The 20711-nt window shown below is 49.2% G+C and overlaps 1 protein-coding gene across 8 annotated transcripts in view; it reads left to right on the forward strand.

Annotated features, from left to right (window-relative positions):
• Ralgps1 (Ral GEF with PH domain and SH3 binding motif 1) overlaps positions 1-20711 on the forward strand; it is a 297117-nt gene that overhangs the window by 72498 nt on the left and 203908 nt on the right. For all 8 annotated transcript variants that reach the window (XM_036186564.1, XM_036186562.1, XM_036186565.1 and 5 more), the window contains exon 2: positions 18472-18582. In XM_036186564.1, coding sequence (XP_036042457.1) covers positions 18526-18582 — 57 coding nt within the window. In that variant the 5' untranslated portion in view covers positions 18472-18525. The remainder of the gene's footprint in view (positions 1-18471; positions 18583-20711) is intronic.

A 20711-nucleotide genomic window follows, 5' to 3' on the forward strand; every position in this document is an offset into this window, starting at 1 on the left:
CTCAAAGCAAAGCCCCTGCATGTGAGTGTTCTCCGGAGAGCTGTGCTGCCATGAGGCTGACGTTTGGCAGCTGTCTCCAGCTCTCCAGTGTGTCTGGATATGCACCTTCTGTCTCGTGTGGTGCCGACCAGGCATATCACCTCCCCAAGCTGCTTTCAGGGCAGTTCCTGGGGTATGTCTCTTCACACTCCGTGGAGCAGTTTTGTTTGCTGGGCACCTTTGTTCCCGTGTATAGTCTTTGGAACACAGTGATGTTCAAACAGTTGAATATTGAGTTACCATATGGCCTAGCCATTCCACTCTGAGGCATGTACTCAAGAGACCAAAACCACCTCAAGTTCCTGTGAGCTGATGAATGGATAGAAGGACGTCCAGGGTGTGGGCCCTTGAGCTGCACACAGCAGACTGTTAGATTAGTGCAGCTCTGTGCTCTAGTGTGGGTGAACAAGAAGTAGTTACAGTAAAAAGAAGGCCCATTATTGCTCGATTCCACTTGTGTGATGCCTCCAGAAGAGGCAGAGCCCACCCACCCACAGCAGGGGGTCAGTGACTGGAGGGCTGGCGAGGGGCCAGTGGGTGCTAACTAGTGTGTGGGCAGAGGGTTTTGCAGGATGGTGATGAGAGTGTTCTGTTAACACTAAGCAGTGATGACCAAGCCCTCATGGACTGTGATGAGAACCACTGAATTCCAGAGTTTTAAAGAGTGAGGTTGGGTCCCATAAATTATGTCTGTTTTAAAATCTTTATTTATTAAATATTAGTTCTGGAAAAAGTAAGAAAACAACAGGGTCATCACCATCCTGTTCTCAGCTCTTGGGGTGTGTTTATCCCCACTTTCTTCTGTGTATCTGTCTTGCATTTGGGTTGACCTGTGTGTCCTTTCCCACAGTGCGTTTGTGTCCTCTCCTCAGGTTTTATGAAGAAACTATACTTAGGCAACCATATCACACTTGGCTCGTACTCACTTCAGGTCTCTAAGTTTGAGAGGCCCTAATTGTCACTGTTCCCTTCTCTAAAGGGACTGTCATGCTTATCCTGTCCACACCTCTTCACTGGAATAGCTAATAGGAAGGGGAAATGATGGCAAGACCATGGGGCAGACAAATTTCTATCCACCACAAAAACCAGCATTGTCTGCTAACAACCTGCACCCCCACTGGGTACCAAACCAGCTTTGAGACTGACACAGGAGTGGAAGGCGGTGGCAGCGGCGTGTCCCACAGACCTTGCTCCACAATGTTGGCAGCATCGCTGGCTCTAATTGCCCACATGGGAAGCAAGGCCAGAGCTTGTCAGTAATAGGATGGACAGACAGTTAGGATCCTAGTAAAATGGTGACTCCTTGATGGAATCCCAGAGTCAGAAGGGGCCAATGAACACAATTCAGCTGGAAAATCTGGAAACTACAACACTCATTCTCACACAGACAGCGGTACATGTGCTGCATGTCCCCTGTATAGATTACGAAGACACAAGGTGAATCAACACTAACAAAACCACAGTAGTGGCGCCCTTGGAGGTGGCACATGATCTGCACACAGCTGCTGGTTATAAGTGAGGATTCCTTGAGGTCTACCCTCAGTCTAGCGTACACTCTGCATTGCCCTTCTGTGAACAAGGTTATACAAACATTAAGAAAATTGCTTTCATGCCGCGCGGTGGTGGCACGCACCTTTAATTGCAGCACTCAGGAGGCAGAGCCAGGTGGATCTCTGGGAGTTCAAGGCCAGCCTGGTCTACAGAGCAAGTTCCAGGACAGCCAGGGCTACATAAAGAAACCCTGTCTTGGAAAACCACACACACACACACACAAAAAAAAAAAAGAAAAGAAAAAAGAAAAAAATTTGCTTTCATTATTTAGGTACTTCAGAAATGAATAAGGTACAATTATTTTTAATATATTCATATCTTTATCTTTATAATCTTATATTTATATTCATTTTACAATGTATGTAGATGTTGTAAAATGTACCTTAGAGTATATCTTTAATTTATAAATATATTTACATGTATTAGAAGTGCTTAAAAAAATATAAACTGGCCATAGTGGATAATGAAAAAGTTAGGTGAACTGAGGCTAGAGTCATTAACAGAAGGGGACACCCTGCCTGTATAGAAGCCTGGAGGTGGAGAGGGGCCACTGGACAAGTGGGTGTTTGAAGGATTCTGTGGTGTTCCATCAGAGTGGGTGTCCTTAGTATGCTAGCATATGTGACTATGGGATAGGAGAGGGCGGAGCGAAGCAGGAGAGAGGTTGGCAGCTGGACTCCTGGTTTTCACAGAGCAGTCAGTGAACTGAGGCCACAGAGGCCATAGAGACCAAGGGGCTGCGAGAGAAGGGGAGTGCCAAGGCTAGAGAAAGTGGTTTAGACCTGGGGCTGTGAGCCCTGTCAGAGCTGACCTGAGGTTGAACGGCTTTTATGCCACTAGCCTTAGTCATGAGGAGATTCTGCGGCTGTGGGGTCCAGTGCTATGTCGGTGGTCGGGTGGGAGTTGCTGGGAGAGTAGGGAATGAGGAGGGCCATGGTAGCTGGTAGAGAAGCAGGCTGGTGCTCAAGGGTTATGCTGCTCTGCTGTTGTAGACAGGAGAGAGGCAGGTGTGGCCAGGAGAGCAAAGCATGAGAGTGGATTGTGTGGCACAGGGGCTGGTTGCCTGAGCTCGGAATGGACCCTAGGCCTTGGGTGAGTCCTGGGCTTCAGACAGAGGTTCTACTCTGAGTTGAGAGGGGACAACTGGGTTGAGACAGAGCTGAGGGAGACAAGTGAGCCACCCACCTGGAGTGAGCAGGGGTGAAGGGAGGGATAGGAAATGGAGAAAGGGGCATTTTGGAGCAGTCCTGGGGGAGGGAGGCCAAGCCTGCAGGCACTGTTTATAGTGGAGCTCACAGGCTGCCTTGTCAGCCGCACCCCCAGCCCTGCTCCCTGCAGACAGCCTCACATGACGGGGCAGAGCTGCTTCTGCCCCTGTACTCTGGAGCTCCTTCCTTCTGGGTCGAGCCTTTGGACTTTTTGACTCACCTAATGAATGCATCTTCCAGTGTTCTTCTTGAGGCCAATTCCCCAGGCCAACCTTGCATCCTAGGTGAGGTGGGAAAAGAAGCAGTGGCCGTCGAGGATCAGCACCTGTGATTTTAGGACAGGCATTGCTATCTACGATGCTAATGGTAAATTCAGATATCAACCCATGGGTAATGCATATGACATTTCAAAGAACAGGTTGAAGCCAGACCTCATAGCATTGCTTTTTTTCTGAGTTGGATGGGCTTGGAAAAGCAATTCACAACCTCGTGGAACATCAGCTTTTCACAGCAGTACCCTGCAAGGAGATTGGATGGAGTGGCATGGCCTACTGGGGCACAAAACCCCACTGGTGTTCCTTCCCTCCCCTTGAGCAGGTGTTCCTGGATGCAGGTGAGCCAGCAGGGCTATAGTTAGGGAGACCATCTTCCAAATGGACCTGGTAGGCTGAGGGAGCATCAGGTATCCTTGGTGAGCACGTGCACAGTGGGCTAGATATTCACTATGCATGAGGGTCCTACAGATGTTACTGTTAAAAGTCTTGGTCCCCGAGATGATACTGTTGGAAGGTGGTAGTGGGACCATTAGAGGTAGAGCATAGCAGGAGGTCCTTAGGTCAGTGTAGGACTGCCCTAGATGGAAATTATGGAACCTTAGGTTTTCCTTCTCTCTGGCTCTGCTTCCTGGCTCAGGAGGAGAGCAGTTTGCTCTAATTTAATGGTCCCTCAGTGACACTGTGTCTTCAATTGATCTGGACTGGAACCTGCAGAGCTATGAGCCAAATATTTTCTCTTTGTAAATGTGTTACCTTAGGTGTTTGTTGTCTTAGGGTGACAGAGTACTGATTGGCACAAGCCCCCTCCTTCCCGGATGAAGATGCAGGATCTCCTCTGGTTCTCATGTTGGGGATGTCCCCATCTGTCTCTTTTCCCTCTTGGTGCATGCTTGTGGCCACTCTGACATTGTCACTCTTTTGTCCAGTTGCTGACTACTCAGATGCCCTTTCTTCTCTCCGGTCAGGTGTGTGTATTCACCACAGACAGTTCTCACTGTCTAGGTTAGCTCCTTTCTTCACCTTGAGTTGCCTCTGCCATGGGCCCTTGGCCAGAGAGGGCTAGCTCAGGTACTGTATGAGTCACAGGTGGCTATGGTTGTAGGTTAGATGGAGTTGAGGATGAGTAGATGTGACTGTTGTCTTCACATCCTCTCCCACCCTCCCACTGTTGGCCACACGTATGCCCGAGGTTCTGTCCACGCTGGCTCATGGACATGCTTCCTTTTGAATTGTCATGGTGCTTGTTGGGCCTCCTCTCGTGGCCCTGGCTGCATTTCACATTGTGCCCTGCTGTGTATTTTTATCTTTTATTAGTCTACTCTGTCTTACCTTCTTGCCTAGACCCTAGTTTCTTGAAGGTGGGCCTGTGTCTTGCTCAGTGTCTCTCACACAGTAGCAGCTTAATAAATGTCACTCCACTTCCACCCCTCAGTGGCCATGGCCTTGCAGGAAGGAAGGAATGTGGGGAGAGCAATGTTTTCCTGAGGAGGTGTCAAGATTCCCCTCGCTAGGAGCAGCCACCAGAGAGTTAAAGGCCATGCTGGGACAGCATTTTCCAGGTTCTTCTAGCAGCTTCATCCAGTCAGCCTTGCTCCCCAGGAGCTGCGCTGTGAAGAGTTGATGCAGCATTGTGTGGGGTTGGGTCCCCAAGGAGGTTTACTGTGTGGGGCAGAAAGGGAAGCGGACTTCAGCTGAGGATTTCTTAGAAGCCACACAGCAAGAAAGTGGCATAGTGGGTTTAGCCCAGGTCAGCCTGGCACTGAACATGGCTTCCTCTATGCTGCTTGCTGCTGAGTCTCATTAGCATTTTGAGAGGTGGTGTTGCCGCCCACTTGCATGCATGCTGGAAGGGGCTGCCCAGCCTTGCCAACCTCAGGGCATTTGGGTTCATCTAAGTCCCTAGTAAGGTCACAGGTTGCTAACTTATCCACATGGGCCCACCTGAACAGGTGCTAAGGATAGCCTGTTGTGAGCCTGACCCAGCAATGAGCAGAGTTGGCACATGACGGGCCTTGGCAGAGAGGGCTGGCTCTTTCCCCTCAGCGCCACTCTCGTCCTGCTGGGGTGCCTTCTTTGAAACGCCACTTCTTCCTTGGGGACCCTCCTGCGTGTTTCTACTGTGTGTCCTTCTCCAGGCTGACGCTGCATCCATCCAGACTTCCTATGGCACTCATCAAACGTGTCATGAACTGTATGTCATCTTCCTCACAGCCTGACCACATCCCAGCCACCCCTCCAAGATACCTGGAAGAGGGTCGCTCAGGCAACCCCACAGCCCTATCCTAACAGCTTTAGTTACCCACAGCTGAGAAAACTCACTGCATGTTCCTGTATCTGCCTGAGGCCCACAGGGCGGCAGAATGGAGCTTGGCTCAGACAGGGGAGCAATGAGATGCCTTGAAATGGGAGGGCCATGCAGGGGCAGTAAGCTCCGTCCTTTAACTCACGTCCTCTATTTAAGCATGTTGATAAACAGTCTCAAAGACACAAATGACAGAAACGGTGTATTACCTACCCAGAGTGTTTCTTGATTTTAAATTTTTTAAATAAAAAAATGGATTTTCTGTTTTAATTGAGAAAACAACACACACACACAGCCAAACCCAATAAACAGATAAACAAAGGCCATGTATAGGTTAGACAGAAAAAGGGAAGTGCTGTGGGGGATGGTCTTTCTGTATGCTTAAATATGGTTAATAAAGAAGCTACTTTGGCCTATGGTAAGACAGGTTACAGCCAGGTGGGAAATCCAAGCAAATCAGGGAGAAGAGGGTGGGGTTGGCACAGACGCTGAGCACTGCCAGGGGGAGCGAGATATAATGGAACACAGGTAAAGCCACAAGACACGCGTGATACATAGATGAAGAGAAATGGGTTAATTTAAGGTGAGTGAGCTACTTAGTAAGAAGCCCAAGCCATCAGCCAAACAATTATAATTAATATTAAGCCTCTGAGTCAATGATTTGGGAAGCAGCTGCTGGGTATTTGGGAGTTGGTGTGGAATAGAAACTTGTGCTTACAGCCATGACTTCAAGGCTTCCCGCAGGGTATGAAACATGCTAATCATACTCTCCTTTCAGCCATGGCCAACCCCACCTCTTTACTTCTCTATGTGATGCCATTAACTCATAGTTTCAGCCACTGCCACATAGAGGATACCTATCCCATGCGCCAAACCAATTATGTATACTACAGCTTCCATCCCCAGCAAACACAGCTGAGCCTTTAGCTGTCTTTCTGTAACACAGAAATAACTTGGCTTCCATGTTCCCCTTGCCTGTGTTGAGGGTCCTGGAGATGGAGCACCGGCTTCCTCATTCCCCCTTTCAAATCCTTACTTTTGCAGGGGTGTGTTACAACCTTTCTCTTCAGCCTGTTATTATCTACTATACCGTAGGTCTCTGGCATTTTAAGAACTTGTAACAATTTAACAAACAACTTCCAACTCAGAGCTGCCTGGGCACTATTGCAGACTGAGCCACAGGCTTCCAGTACTCTTCTGTCTCAGCCACACTCTGCCCCACCGTTGGCTTCAGGTACCAAAACTCCTGGTGTCCCTCTGCCATGATAAAATGGCTTTCTTCTGGAAGGGCAGCTGGGCAAATGCTGGCTGTGTATGGTGGGTGTGGACCCTTCCTTACAGTCTGCAGATACAGCGTCCAGGAAAGCAAAACCTCTTCCTTTTCCCCACCAAGCCAAGATGCTCTTCTTCTTGGGATTTTGGGATCTAAGTGCTGGCCTTAGTGTGTGCACAGTCACTCCACTGCTCTGAAGAGCAGAGCTGTGCTAGTGTGTAACATGGCCAGTTTTTCACCTAATAATCTTCTGTCATTTCCCTTCTGGAAGCCAGTGCCACTCCTGGATGAAGCATGCAGGCGGCTCACATGATAACCCACCATTTCAACCTTTCTATTACAGCCCCGGGTTTTGAGAAATGTCTTCCTCTGATTTCCCACTAGTTTCAGTTCTTGCATTTCTTATATAATATAAAAAGGACCAGCCTTAATATTATACTTCCATGGGCTCAGAAGAGAAACTACAAACGACGGGAATTCTTTTCGGGAGAAGAATCTCAGCACACGGAGCTGTCCAGTCCATTTTCTTTAATTCATCTTTCAGCCTCTAGCTTTACAGTTATATACCCAAATAGTCACAATCCTCCCTCCAGCCAGTCCCCAGGCCTGAGTTCCTGCAGGGTCATGAAGGCAGGTGAGAGTTTCCTCAGGCAGTGAGTGTCAGGCTTTCTTTACGACCTGAAAATGGGGTGGTTAAGGGACGGGGTCAGCTGAGAGCTAATGTCAGTATCTCAAAAAGACAATTTATGTGCTCGATCTACATTCCTAGGAGTGGTTAGGTAAGAAGTTAGGGGTCTATAAAGGCTGTAAGATAAGGAGGGTAAATTGTGGGAAGCTATTACCTAAGGTCCACCTGACCTAGGCGGTGTCTCTTTGTGGAATTTACCTTAATTCAGGAGACTTATTACATGGTGGTTTGGACTGTTATTTCTGTTAGTCCTTGAATATGGCTAAGGGAGATATCTGATTCCAGTGCTAAAAGAAGAAACGGATGGGCCTGAGGGAAGGAAGTCTTTCCTGAGGTTGTTCTCCAAATACCTCGAATGTATATGTCCAAATAGTGATCAGTCCACACTGTTAGCCCTTCTTAGGGAAAAGTCAACTGGGAAAGCTATGAAGAAACACATGATTTTTGTAACAGAAAACAGCTGATATACAACAAGCCAAATAACACCAAAGGCTCCTTGGAATTTGGCTTCGTCTGAAGGAATTCCTTGATCCCTTCAGGTAGTGGCTTTGCCATAACCAGCTGAGTTCTTATGATATATTCCTGCGGCCCGTAGCATCCACTGACTTAATATTTTAACCCCCAAAGCCATGCTGTTTGGTTCCAGAAAGCTTCTATCACCTTCTGTAAAGTTCCTGTGTGTTCTGTCCATTCATCCTACAAGCAAGCCACTGCTCTGAGGGAGGCTTTCTTAAGGAGAAGCAGTCTTGGGTAGCCCGGTGGCCTCCACAATTAGTGTACTCTTTGGAGCTCTGCATAAACGATGGAGCCGCTGCCAAGGGGTAGGCCCGGGAGAGGTGACTGCGGAGGCAGTTGTAGCACAGGACGTGTCCTGCAGGGGCTTGGGTCTTAGTGGTTTGGTGGCTCAGTCCGTTCCCTTCCTTGGACCCAGTGATCTTTAGTGACCATGGCTGTTGAAGCTCCCTTTGGAGGTTCCTTGCCCCTTCTTGCTGGCTCTCGCTAGTGAGCAGGCTGCAAGGATGGCACCATCTTCAGCTGGACTGTTGCTATGGAACAGCTGCCAGAATTCCCCGGCTGGGTGTGTCTGTCGGCTGGAAGTCTGGGGAGTGGGGGCACTGGCTAGAGGGTCCAGGCTCCTAGGTTCCAGCCTCCATCTGGCCCCACTGAGCTCACCGTAAGCAGTGCAGCAGCCGTCCTTTCCTGTTCCCAACATCACCTCCAAGCTGAGCTGAGCACTGGTGGCTCTCTGAGCACCTGGTTCCTCCATCATAGCTGGAGAACTGTGGTCTGGGGTATGATGGGGTCAGCCTTAGCCTCACTCTGACAGTGCCCCTTCTGTCTGTTGTCCACTGTCCTGAGCACACAGCACCTGAGCTGGGGCCGAGGCTGAAATAATCCTGGTCGGGCCATGACCAACAGAGGTGGTTTGGTGAAAACTTGATGCACAGGAGGTCCTTAGACAAGGGCCTGGCACCCTGTCCTCTTGGTGGCCAGCCATCCCTATTATTTGGTTCTCACCATGGCTGCATGAAAGTGCAGCCTGAGTCTACCTTAAGGAGGGGAGGTTGGAACCTAGAGGTAGCAGAATTCTTAGCAGCAGACCCAGACTCTGAACTGCTGGGCTTCTGAACCTTGTCACCCTGATGATAACTTGTGGGACAGAGCTCAGGGCTGACTTGGAAGGGAGGGCAGGCAGGCAGCTCTCAGCAGAGTGGCAGATGCTGCAAAGGATGGAGGCACACACAGAGGGACATATTCCAGGGAGTGATTCAGTGTGATCAGTCCGTTCCTGTCACCTCAGGATGTGGGCTACTCAGGGGGCACTGTTTCAGTCAGAACAATTTGAAGTTCATGAGCTGCAGGATGGGGAAGTAGGTGACTGTCCATGGGTACAGCCAAGTTCCTGGGTTTCACGCCAGGCACTCCCACTGACACCAGCCCCACGTTCTGAGAGACCTGTGTCCTGAGGCCTGGCACTCCCGTATAGTCCACAAGACTTACTGCTAATGGCCTGAGTTCTGGATCTGTGCTACCCAGCCCTCCCTCACTCCACCTCTGTCCTGTGAGAACCGTCAAATATTGTCAATTGCAGTGACTTAGTTCGCAACAAGAAATGAATAATTATAACCCATTATTTAAAACTCAAGCCATCTAAATAAATTACACCCTGACTCTGACACCCTAGTCCCTTGCTGTTGCCACTCAGAGGGCAGACATGATTTCATACACTTGTACACTTTGGCACTGTTGGGATACCAGTAGTCATTTAACCATCTGGCCACTAGGTGGCGCCAGATTGCCATGCACAGCCCCAGTCTCCCCGTCTGGAGTCTGTCTTTAATCCTGTGAGCCACCCTTCAGCTGTGCAGCTCCTTTTCTCCCGTCGTCGTCGTCGGTGTTGTGTTGCTCCAAGTGTTATCCATACCTATTTAAAACAGAACTGTTGAGGTGTACAAAAAGACAGAAAATCCAAGGCTGTTGAGGGTTCTTTGGGAAGCAGTGATGTTAGTTGAGCAGGTTTTTCTGTATGTCTTTATCACATATGTACCTGTGTCATCAACAGCCTCCTGCATGTGTACATGACACTTTCAAAGTGAGATCTGCCATTGGAAGCTGGTCCCTCGCCAGTTTTCCTCTTTATTATGTATCACTTGCTGAAAAGCAGTGTATTTACTGAATGCTTTATTTATTGTTTACTGAGGAGTTTCTGGTTCTCCTTACTTCTGTGTCCCTGGAATCTAGGATAGTGCCCAATACAAACAAGACTTTGGGTAAATACATGGTGGCCAGATGAATGTGTGGATGGGAACAGGCCCCTGAGCTGAGCTGTGGGAATCTTTTCCTGTCTGTAAATACTGATGCTCTGGTCTCATCTGAGGCTCAGAAGCTGCCATGGGAGATACTTTCAAACCAGTCAGAGGAGCACATCTGTGGGTTGAAGTCAGTGACCTCCTGTCGCAGGCCTGGTGACCTGTCCTCAAGGCCCCTGCCGTGCTGAGGAATGCCGGCGCCTCATGTTGTGCTTTTAACCTCTGTAGGTCTTCATGTTTCCAGGGCCAAAGGTGCCATGTCCTCCAGGAATCCCAGCCAGGGCTCCCATGGGACCTTCCTCATCAAAGATGCTAAGTCATCACCTGCCACAAGATGCCACATACCTTTTCATGGCTTATTGGCTGTCTTTCATCTTTTCCTTGCCTTTTTTCTAAACTGAAGTTAGACTTGTTAACATATTTAAATCTGCCAATCGGGCCACAGGTGGCTCAGGGGCAGAACATTTGCCTAGCATGCACCAGGACCCCAGTTCCATTCCTAGCACCACAGGAAGCCAGATAGAACACACACACACACACACACACACACACACACACACACACACACACACGTTGGCCACTAGTTTCTTGATTTTCTGGCTTTTGTATGATCCTCAGGAAAGACTTCTTCCCTCTAAGACTAAAAACAAACATCTGGTTTTCCTCTAATGTTTTAATGTTTCTTTTGTCTGTTTAAATATTTAATCTGTCAAACATTTTTTTCTTTTGTTTTTGTGTGTATGTTTTTTTGTTTTCGTTTTTGAGACAGTTTCATTGTGTAGCTCTGGCTGTTCTGGAACTCACTTTACAGACCAGGCTGGTCTGGAACTCACAGAGATCTGCTTGCCTCTGCCTCCCAAGTGCTGGGACTAAAGGCATACGCCACTGTGCCTGGCAAACATTGATTCTCATATTTCTTAGATAAAGTTTTTAACAAGTTCCTGCCCTCCTCAAGTGAATAATACATTGTTTCATCAACATTTACAATGATGCATTTCCTCTGCTATGGGAACTGCCCTTGGTTGTTTGGTGATCCTTCCCAAACTCCAGCTGGTTCACTGACTTCCTGCCGATCCCCGTGGGGCCTTTTCTCAACTGTGGCTTCCTGACAGGTCAATGCCCTTGTTATTACACTTTTTCCCCCTGAGAACTTCTAAGCTACTGCTAATAATTATTTTATTCCAGATAAAAGTTTTGGATCAGTTTGTTGAGTTCCAAAAGGAATCCTCTTTGGATTTAGAGCAAAGTTACATTTGTCTTATTAATAGATTAATTTGGGAGAATTGATGGCTTTCTGGTATTGTCTCCAGGGGAGTGAAAAGTCTTTAAATCTTTTTTTAAAAAAGATTTATTTATTTTTATTTTTTGTGTATGGGTGTTTGGCCTTCATGAATGTGTATACTGTGTGCATGCCACTGCTCAAGGAGACCAGAAGAAGGCATCAGATCCTGTGGAGCTGGAGTTACAGATGGTTGTAGGCCACCATTGGGTGCTGAGAGTGGAACCTGGGTCTTCTACAAGAAGTGCCACTGAGCCATTTCCAGCCCCTAGAGCTCTTTTGAAAAAAGTTGTATTTATTTTGTATATATGTGAGTGTGTGTGTATATATGTGAGATCAAAGGACAGTTTACAGAGGTCTCCTTACACCCTGTGTCCCAGAGACCAAACTCAGGTTGTCAGGCTTGGTGGCAGGAGCCTTTGCCCCTGAGCCATCTCTAATAAAACCTTTTAATATGAGTTTATAATTTTCTTCAAATGATTTCTGTACATTTCTTTAAACATTCCCATCTAGGTCTTCTCTGTGTTAGGCTGTTGTGTTTCCAAACTGGTTGTCATTGATGGAAAGGAAATGACCTTGAGACCAGATGCCCACCACTCACAGTTCCCCTCAATATAGTCTTGTTTGCTTCATAAGAGGTATTGGTTCATTCATGTCTGTCTTCCCTGTATTGTGGAGCTGAGACTGATTTTCATCCACATTTTAAGTCTCTTTGTTTCTTTCAGCAATATTTGGAGAGGAGAAAAAAATGCAGGGGTGCACTTCATGCACTGGAGAGCAAAGTCAGTTTATGGAGTGTGTTGTGAAAATGTCACCTGTCCCCACACACTTGTGGACCTCCATACCTCTCACCCCTGTAGTGCCCCGGGGGTGTGGGCTGGGCCTCTGTTACAGGTGTCAGACACCCTGTGGTGCCTCTACTCAGGTAGTCTCCCTGTACCAGCTGACCTGCCTGCCTTGTCTTCTGTGGACAGTCTCCCTCCTCCTCCAGGTACTTGGTAAGAAGCTGAGGGCCCAAGGACAGTGCTTCTGTTTGTTAAGGAGACCTTGGAACGTGGGCTTCCAGATCCACCATCCTATCTTGGCCTTGTGGTTCTAGAAAAGGAAGTTGGTCACAGGAGGAGAGGTGGCTGACGAGGACAAGAGCCTTATTATGAACCAGGCCAACACCAGGCACCCCAGTTCAGGGCTCTGGTTAAAGAGGCTCCCACTTAGGCTTCGTGTTTAGAAAAGTGTACCCCTCTCCTGTGTGCCTTGTAGGTTCAGGGTCTGCATTGGCAAGGGTCACTGTTGGAGGCAGGAATGCAGTGAAGGACTGCTCAGGGGGCTTTGGGTGGCTTGGGTGTTGGCAGACACCTGGCTACATAGATGCATAGAGGCATCACTGCACTCGGTGGGCAGAGACTGCGAGCCTTCTCCTTCAGGTGGCATTGCTGGCCTAGTCCCAAGGCAGATGTTCTTTGGATCACTAAGATCAAGTACATGATTGAGTGAGGGCCCTATAGAGTCGGAGAGAGACTAGAACATTGGATTCCAGACACCATGTCCTTAATGCAGAAGGGAACCTTCTTCCTGGGCTTCTGGAAGGAGAGATACCTTACAAGGATGCTCCCAGGTCTTTGTGGATATCCGGGTACCTCAGCCTGACTTCATCCATCACACTCTCACTTCTGTTTCCCAAAGCTCCCTTTAAAACCTCTGAGCATCCTGAGGCCTCCTCTGCCTCTTGGCCACAGCAGATCTGACTCATGGTGGCCCTGGTTCAAGAGGGCCCATGCTTGTGACTTTTTTTTTTTTTTTCTGAGACAGGATTTCTCTGTGTATCCCTGGCTGTCCTGGAACTTGCTCTGTAGACCAGGCTGCTGTAGATCTCTGTAGACTCAGAGATCCACCTGCCTCTGCCTCTCAGTGCTAGGATTAAAGGGGTGTGCCACCACTGTCTAGCTGCTTGTTTCTCTTAAGATTGACAGTACTGGTGGAGGGTATAAACAGAGCAGGCTCAGGCTCCTCCCCGCTGGTCTTGCACACAGCTCAGCTCCTGTGTGTAAGCCAGCAGAGACTGTTTGCAGTGCAGCGGCCGAGCGCACATCCCAGGCCCCTGCATGCAGCTCCTCCTCCACCCTCTTTGGGTTCCATTCTTGTGCTTATTGGCAGCATTTGGAAGAAATCATCTCCTGTGGTTGGGCATGCCTGGGTGTGTGCATTTTCTTTGAACCAGCCTCCACTGACTTAGGAAAAGCGATTACTCTGCTTTCCCCATGGGGTCTGCATGTCGGTCTGTTCATCTCAGGCCATCCGGTGTTTCCTGAGCCGCAAGTGTTGAGGGGCACTCTGAATGCCTGGAAGGGGCCCAGGGCTACATCTGGGCTCTTCCTTTCCCTCTCCAGAATCCCCCCCCCTCCAAGGCCAGACTCTTGTCATGAGCGGAGAAAGATGTGGGGTTGGTCTGTGGTTCTGATAACAGCTGCCACGGCGCTCTTAAGGAATTACGTCATGAGAACTGCTTTTGCTCTTGCACTGTTTGGGTTTCTAGGGAGGGTTAGCAGCAAGAGCATGTTTATGTGTGCACGAGGAGGGAGAGGTGAGGGGGAAGTTGAGAGGTAGAGGGAGGGTGGGAAGAATGGGGTTTGTGTACAGGCCGATTTGCCCAAACCTAAAAAGCTGGTGCCACCTTCCCAGTGGGATACAGAGTGCAGACATGAAAAAAAATGTATCTACACATAACACTTGAATCCATCTCCCCAAGTCACTGTCTTTATCTTTGTAAAATGGTGTCTTAGGGTTCCTTTCGCTGTGAAGAGACACCATGACCACGGCAACTCTTATCAAGGAAACCATTAACAGTTCAGAAGTTTAGTCTATTGTCATCATGGCAGGAAGCATGGTGACAAACAGGCAGATACGGTAGCTGAGAGTTCTACATCCATATCTGCAGGAAGCAGGAACAGAGAGAGACACTGGGCCTGGCTTGAGCATCTGAAACCTCAGAGTCCACCCCAGTGTCACATTTCCTCCAACAAAGCCACACCTCCTAAAAGTACCACTCCCCATGAGCCTCTGGGGTCCATCTTCTCTCAAATCACCATAAATGGGTTTTACAGTAGGCACATGAATCCTGTCTCAGGATCTGGGACAAAGCCTGTGTGTAACAGGTTGTGACAGAGGCACTGCAGACCAGGCTGTTGATGAGCTTCTAGAGGTCTAGGGCTGGCTGGAATCCTCTGCACAAAACAAGTTGATGAGCACTTCACCTCTGACCAGATGAGGGAAAATCAGAGGCAGACACTCCTGCTGTGGCCACACAGGCTCCTCCCTGTCTTGTGCACTGGGCACCCCTAGCGCCGGTGAGAATCCAAGGACACAGAGCTGAGAAGGGCCCTCTACTGCTTGTGCTGCAGACACCTGGCACCCCAGGCTTCCTGTCACACTCTCAGGGGCTCGAGGCCCCCATCTTCCATCTCCTGACTTGGAAGACTCCAGCTCATGCTTCCTGTCAGCACTGTGGCTCTTCCCAGCGGGCCATCTTGATCCTTTTAGTGCCCTGCTTACCCCACTCTTCATGCTGCAGGAGAAGTAGACCTCCCTCCTCCTTCAGAATCCGTGCACGCCAGGGCTGGGGACAAGGGTCAGGATTAGCAGTACTTGTTGCTCTACAGAAGGACCTGAGTTCAGTTCCCAGTCATGGTTGTTGGGTTACGGCTACCTGTTTCACTCTAGCTCTGGGGGATTCAGACCTCTTTTCCAACCTCTGAGGGAGTACACACACACACACACACACACACACACACACACACACACACACACACACCTGTACTGCTTCCCACACTCCTCCCTGTAGCCTATCAGGTACCTTAGCCAATCTGTCTATTGTTTGCTGCTAGGTCCCAGCCATGGCCTTTTGACACAGGAGCTGTACTCGGCCGGCAGCCTCAGGACCCACCTGGAGGAGTGGGGCTTGCTCACAGCCTAATAGGATGCTCTGTCTCGCTTAGTACTACCATTTTCCACACGTAGGCACACCTCTTGTCCCTCAGCAAGGCCGTTTCTGTCACGGCAAGACAAAGAGGAAACAGATAAGGAACCTTTCTTTCCAGCTCTGCCTTCCAGGACAACACGATGAGTTACACAGTGCCTGGCAGGTAGACTGGGGCTGCTGCAAGGGAGGACAGGCCTGCCTGCTAGATGGGATAGCCCCGTGCTTTGACCACTGAGCCTATTCCTGGCACCCTCCTTCGCAGCAATGGGAGCCTATGGTCTCACAGATCACAGAGCCGCTCTTTGTGAATGTTTCCAGGTAACTGCTTAGGGGAAGAGAAGCTTGTGGGGAGGTACAGTTAATGCTATGGTAAGTAAGAGCACTGACTGTGGGCTGACCTGGCCAGGCAAGTATTTCACATGACTTTCCTAGGCGCTGGTGGGAGACAGCATCAGGGATGTATATGAGCTCAGGCCTGTTTAGGATTTGAATTCATGGGGCCTCAGTTTCCCAGGAACCCAAGTAGTTCCTGCCTTCCAGTGTAAGTGGTCTACCTCCTGGGGCTCTTATGGTAAGGACATGAGTGACATGTGTAACGTTTAGCCAGTGCCTCCCCTGGGATGGGGCTGGAGAAGAGAGTGGGCTGGCAGCATGTCCCTCCCTCTCACATTTGTAGGTGTGTGTGTGCCATGTCATGCATGGGGGCAGTTAGAGGGCAACTGGGAGGGAGTCACCTCTCTCCTTTTACAGTGTTGGATTGAACTCAGGACCTCAGACTTGTTAGCACATGCCTTTACCCTCTGAGCCATCTCCCTGGACATGGCAGCACCCTTTGGAAGAAGCAGGGAGCCACCAGGACAACTTCAGAGAGCCTCGGGTTTGGGCTGTACTCAGAAGGTTGGGGTCCAGGCCTGGCTCCCCGGGGAGACCCACAGAGTGCCAGGCATGTGCAGATAGGAGCAAAGCCTGCCTCAGCCTCTGACTTGCAGTGGACTGGTTGGGCTGGTTCGAGGCAGCCTAAGAGGCCTGACCCCAAATTGTTATGGCTGAGCTCATGAGCTGGGTTTATTTTTCACCTCTTTTGGGACCCTATTCTGGAGCCCCTGTGCCCTTCACAGGGTTGTGTTGAAGGCCACTCCCTGTTCACCCTCTACCTAGGAGGGTTTTCCTCGGCTCTGGGTCCCATCTCTTCTGTAGTAGTTAACATTTCCCTTCTCAGCTGTCATGGGGTTTATTCATCTCTTCAAAGGGAATGGCAGGCAGGGCAGGTGAGATCCCATCATGGAGCTCAAGGTATGTGCTGCAGTTTAACAGTTCTGGGCTGTACTTGTCATCATCCAGATTTGAACTCTCTCACCACCTCACAAGTCCTCTGTGTCTGGTGCAGTCTCCTGCCGGGGCACTTTATTCCTGTAAATGTGCCATTTCTGGGAGTTTCCTAAAATGGAATCACACTGTACATTCTTTTGCATCTGACCTCTTCCATTAACATAATGTTTTTGAGGTTTAATCATTCTTTTCATAGCCGAGGTGTAGTGTGCTGTGTGGCTAGGTCACACTGCCTTGGCATTCCCTGGATGATAGACTCTGACTTAGTTCCAGCTCTTGCACTAGGAGAGATGCTGTGATAGGTGTCCTCTGTGTATCTGTGTGGCTATGCTCAGCCTTTGCAGCAGATGCCGGGAATCACATCACTGTGCTGACTTAACCAGTCAAGAAGCTGTCAAGTTATGTTTTGAAGCAGTTGTACCATTTGCCTCCTCACCAGCAATGCACCAAGGTTTCAACCCAGCTCCCAGACCCTTGGTATAGTCTGGTTTGGTTTGGTTTTTGTTCTAATTCTGGTCATTCTGTTGGGTATGAAGTGGTGTCTTTGTGGTTCTGGTTTGTTTCCCCTAAGGGCTTTTCCCTTATTAGCTATGTGTGTGCCCATGGAGGCCCATGGTATCGGCTCCCTGGAGCTAGAATTATAGGCAGTTGTGAGCCACCTGAGTGAGAGGCAGTCTTCGGACGGAGCAGTGCCTACTCTTAATTTCCGAGCATCTGTCTGCCCCTCTAGGATGGATTGTTTTTTCATCTGCCACAGATTGATCAGGTCCTGAGTCGTGTATGTCACTTTCCTCCCAGACCTCTTTTACCTCTCTGTCCCCTCTCTGATGACAGCTACGCCATCTTTCTTTGCCTTGCTGTAAACAGCTCCGTCTAACCTGGCTGCTCTCACTTGACCTGCAGGAGCTCCTGTGGGCTCTGTTCTTGCTGTCTCTCATCCTGTCTCCCCTTTGCCACCTCAGCTCAAGGCACCCATACTCTGGTAACTGCAGTCAGCTTCCTTCTTGTGCCTACATCTCGCCACTCTCCTGCTGAGAAGCTGCTGGTGGCTTTTGGTGTTCTGGAAGGAGACAGATGCTCTCTGGAGCCTGTGCACATGAGCAGTCCAGGCAGAATAATCAGACCTGACCTTCAAGGGGATCTTGGATGTTCCTGCTGCTGGATAGAATAAGCAAATGCACCAGAGTGTGACCTCTGTGTGCCTCAGTTTCCCTCCACAGAAAATGGGCAAGATTAAGAGGCCTTTTTTGGGATAGTGGAAGGAGGACGGTGAGTGAGAAGAGTCTAGCACATGATTCATAAATGTAGGGTCAGTTGTGATGGCGCAGTGTAGTGTCCAGTGTCTTCATCGGCCTTTGCCGTCCTTTGGAATGCATCTTCTGGGGCCTGGGAGGGCCAGGTACATCCTGGGATGGATGTGCAGGTGGGGCCCAGCGATCTATCTGCAAGGGGCAGGATGGCCGGGCAGGGATGTGGGTTCAGTGCTGCCAGAAGAGCCGAGGAGGCAGAATTCATACAGCTGTTGGACACTGGTAATTAGCATTTTCTACATGAATGAGTTCAGTAATGACACAGACACACAAAAAACATTTTCCATGGAGGAAACAGGCTCTGTGGGCCTGCCTGAGCTTGAAGGCCACCAGCACATACCTTTCTTTTCAGGTTTCCTGGGTGATCTGTTGGAGGCTGGCATGGTTCTGTGGGTTCAGAGTGGGTTTTTATGGGTGCCTTTGCCTTGCAGGCAGGTTATGTCACCAGCAGAGGTGGCACCGAAGCTCCCAGAGGCCTGGAGACTATGTACAAGAGGAATGGTCTGATGGCTAGCGTGTTGGTCACCTCCGCCACTCCACAGGTATGAAGGCTGTGGGAGGGTGGCGGGAGAAAGGGCCCTGGCCTGGGGCCCTGGCCATGAATACAGTCCTTCTTAGGGTTACCACTCCAGGCAGGAGGTTTGGGAGGCAGTTAGCCCTGTGGATGGTGGTGTTTTCTGAAGTTGTTCTCTTCAAAGAAAAACAAATACCTCTCCAGTCCCACCATGGCAAGTGCCACATTCCATTTTGGTGGCAAGAAGGGATCAGACCTTTCCCAGGAAAAACCACTGTTGATTATAAATAAGCTGTGCGTTCCAAAATGAGGTCAGACAGAAGCCAGGCCAACTGGCCCCTGAGCATATTTACCTTGTTTCGTAGGAAGTGACTGTAAGGACTGCTAGTCTGAGTGGCCTGGGCAGGGACTCTGCGTGAGGTCTGGGGTTTGCTTTCCAAGCCCAATAATGGTACAGACACACAGGAGGAGGGGTGTCATCTGAGGCTGGTGCCTCTGTGTCTGGGTATAGTTCTGGCTCCTCAGACATGCTGGTGAAGCAGGGTTGGGTCTGGGCATCCCACAAGGGGTTTCTTATGATCTCAGATTAACTAACCAGAGGTCATAGGAACCAGTTTCTTTCAAAAAAAAAAAAAATTCCTTGGTTTGATCTCTAGTCTTAAAAGCACACTTATGGATGCCTTTAAACATTAAAAAAAAAAATTTTTTTTTTAATTATATGTATATGTTCACATGAGTGTGGTACTCATGGAGGCCAGAAGAGGGTATCAATCCCCCTCGAGCTGGAATTACAGGTGATGGTGAGACTCCTGGTGTGGATGCTGGGAACTGAACTCAGGCCCTTTGGAAGAGCAGTCTGCACTCTTAACCACTGACCTACCTCTCCAGTCTGGTGAATGCCTTTTACGTTTTCCTAGGATGCCAGAGTAGTTTCATAAAATATTGAGTCATCCTCATCATCACTGTCACTGTTGCCAGCAAATATGTTTGGGGCAACTTTTGATTCAATAAATACCCTGACTTGAGGGTTCTGGGTATTGCAACAATGCTCTAAGGCCTGACATCCAAGGAACAGACAGACAGACTCTGGTAACTAGAGGAGCCAGACTTCTGTTTGTGTCTGTTACTTACACTACTTCAAGATTGAAACATCCTTCTTCTGTGGCCCATGTGTGTATGTATGCATGTATGAACAGATGTGGATACTCATGCTTTTTTTGTTTTTGTTTTTCGAGACAGGGTTTCTCCGTGTAGTTTTGGTGCCTGTCCTGTATCTCACTCTGTAGACCAGGCTGGCCTCAAACTCACAGAGATCCGCCTGCCTCTGCCTCCCAAGTGCTGAGATTAAAAGGTGTGCCGCCACCGCCCGGCCAGGCTCGGCTATGTCTAAAGTGGGTGGAGAGTGCAGATCTAGATCTTGGCCAATCCCAGGCACACTGGAGCCAGTCCTGTTTCTTTTCAGCTTTATTCGGATCAGAATATCCTTGGGGGCAGTGTCTTCCACTTAAAGAACTTAAAATGACACTTGTCACACTCCCCAGGCCCCTGAGCCAGCATATCCTGAGAAGGAAGAGGTGGTGGTGGTGAGTTTGTTTAGTAACTGGTGCTGTTACTCTGGGATATGGCATTTAATAATCTGACTTTGTCCCTGACGGGACACAGCAAAATGAAGTCAGTGCCTGAGGCCGGGTGGCAGCTGATGGGAGACTGGCATTCTGTCCGGGCATGTGCACCTGCAGAGCCAGCATGGTCTCTTACTTTCTGAGACCGGTGTCACTTCAGTGTGAGAGCCTCACCTGTAGACACACTAGGCCCAGGCACTGAGGTGGGTCACTTGTATTTCTGCTCTACGGCCTCACATTGTCAGAACTATTAGCTTTCTTCAGGGACCTAAAAACACCCTAGTTTCCAGTAAGATTGCAACATTTCCCTAGGTGTCAAGTAAAATAAAGAGAAATTCACAAAAGCAGATTCCCTCACCCTTACTCTAAAATGGAGAAATGAACAGAAACCACAAAATCCTCCATCATGAGTTGAGATAAATAAAAGCATTTATGGGCAGGCCCAGGTTTGGGTGTTCGGCCTGATGGGGTACCCAGGTGGAGCTTGATGGAATGCAGTCACATTAAAGAGAAGGTGTTCCTTCACTTTGGCACC

This window comes from Onychomys torridus, chromosome 4, assembly GCF_903995425.1.
Source record: "Onychomys torridus chromosome 4, mOncTor1.1, whole genome shotgun sequence".
In the NCBI taxonomy this organism is placed as follows: Eukaryota; Metazoa; Chordata; class Mammalia; order Rodentia; family Cricetidae; genus Onychomys; species Onychomys torridus.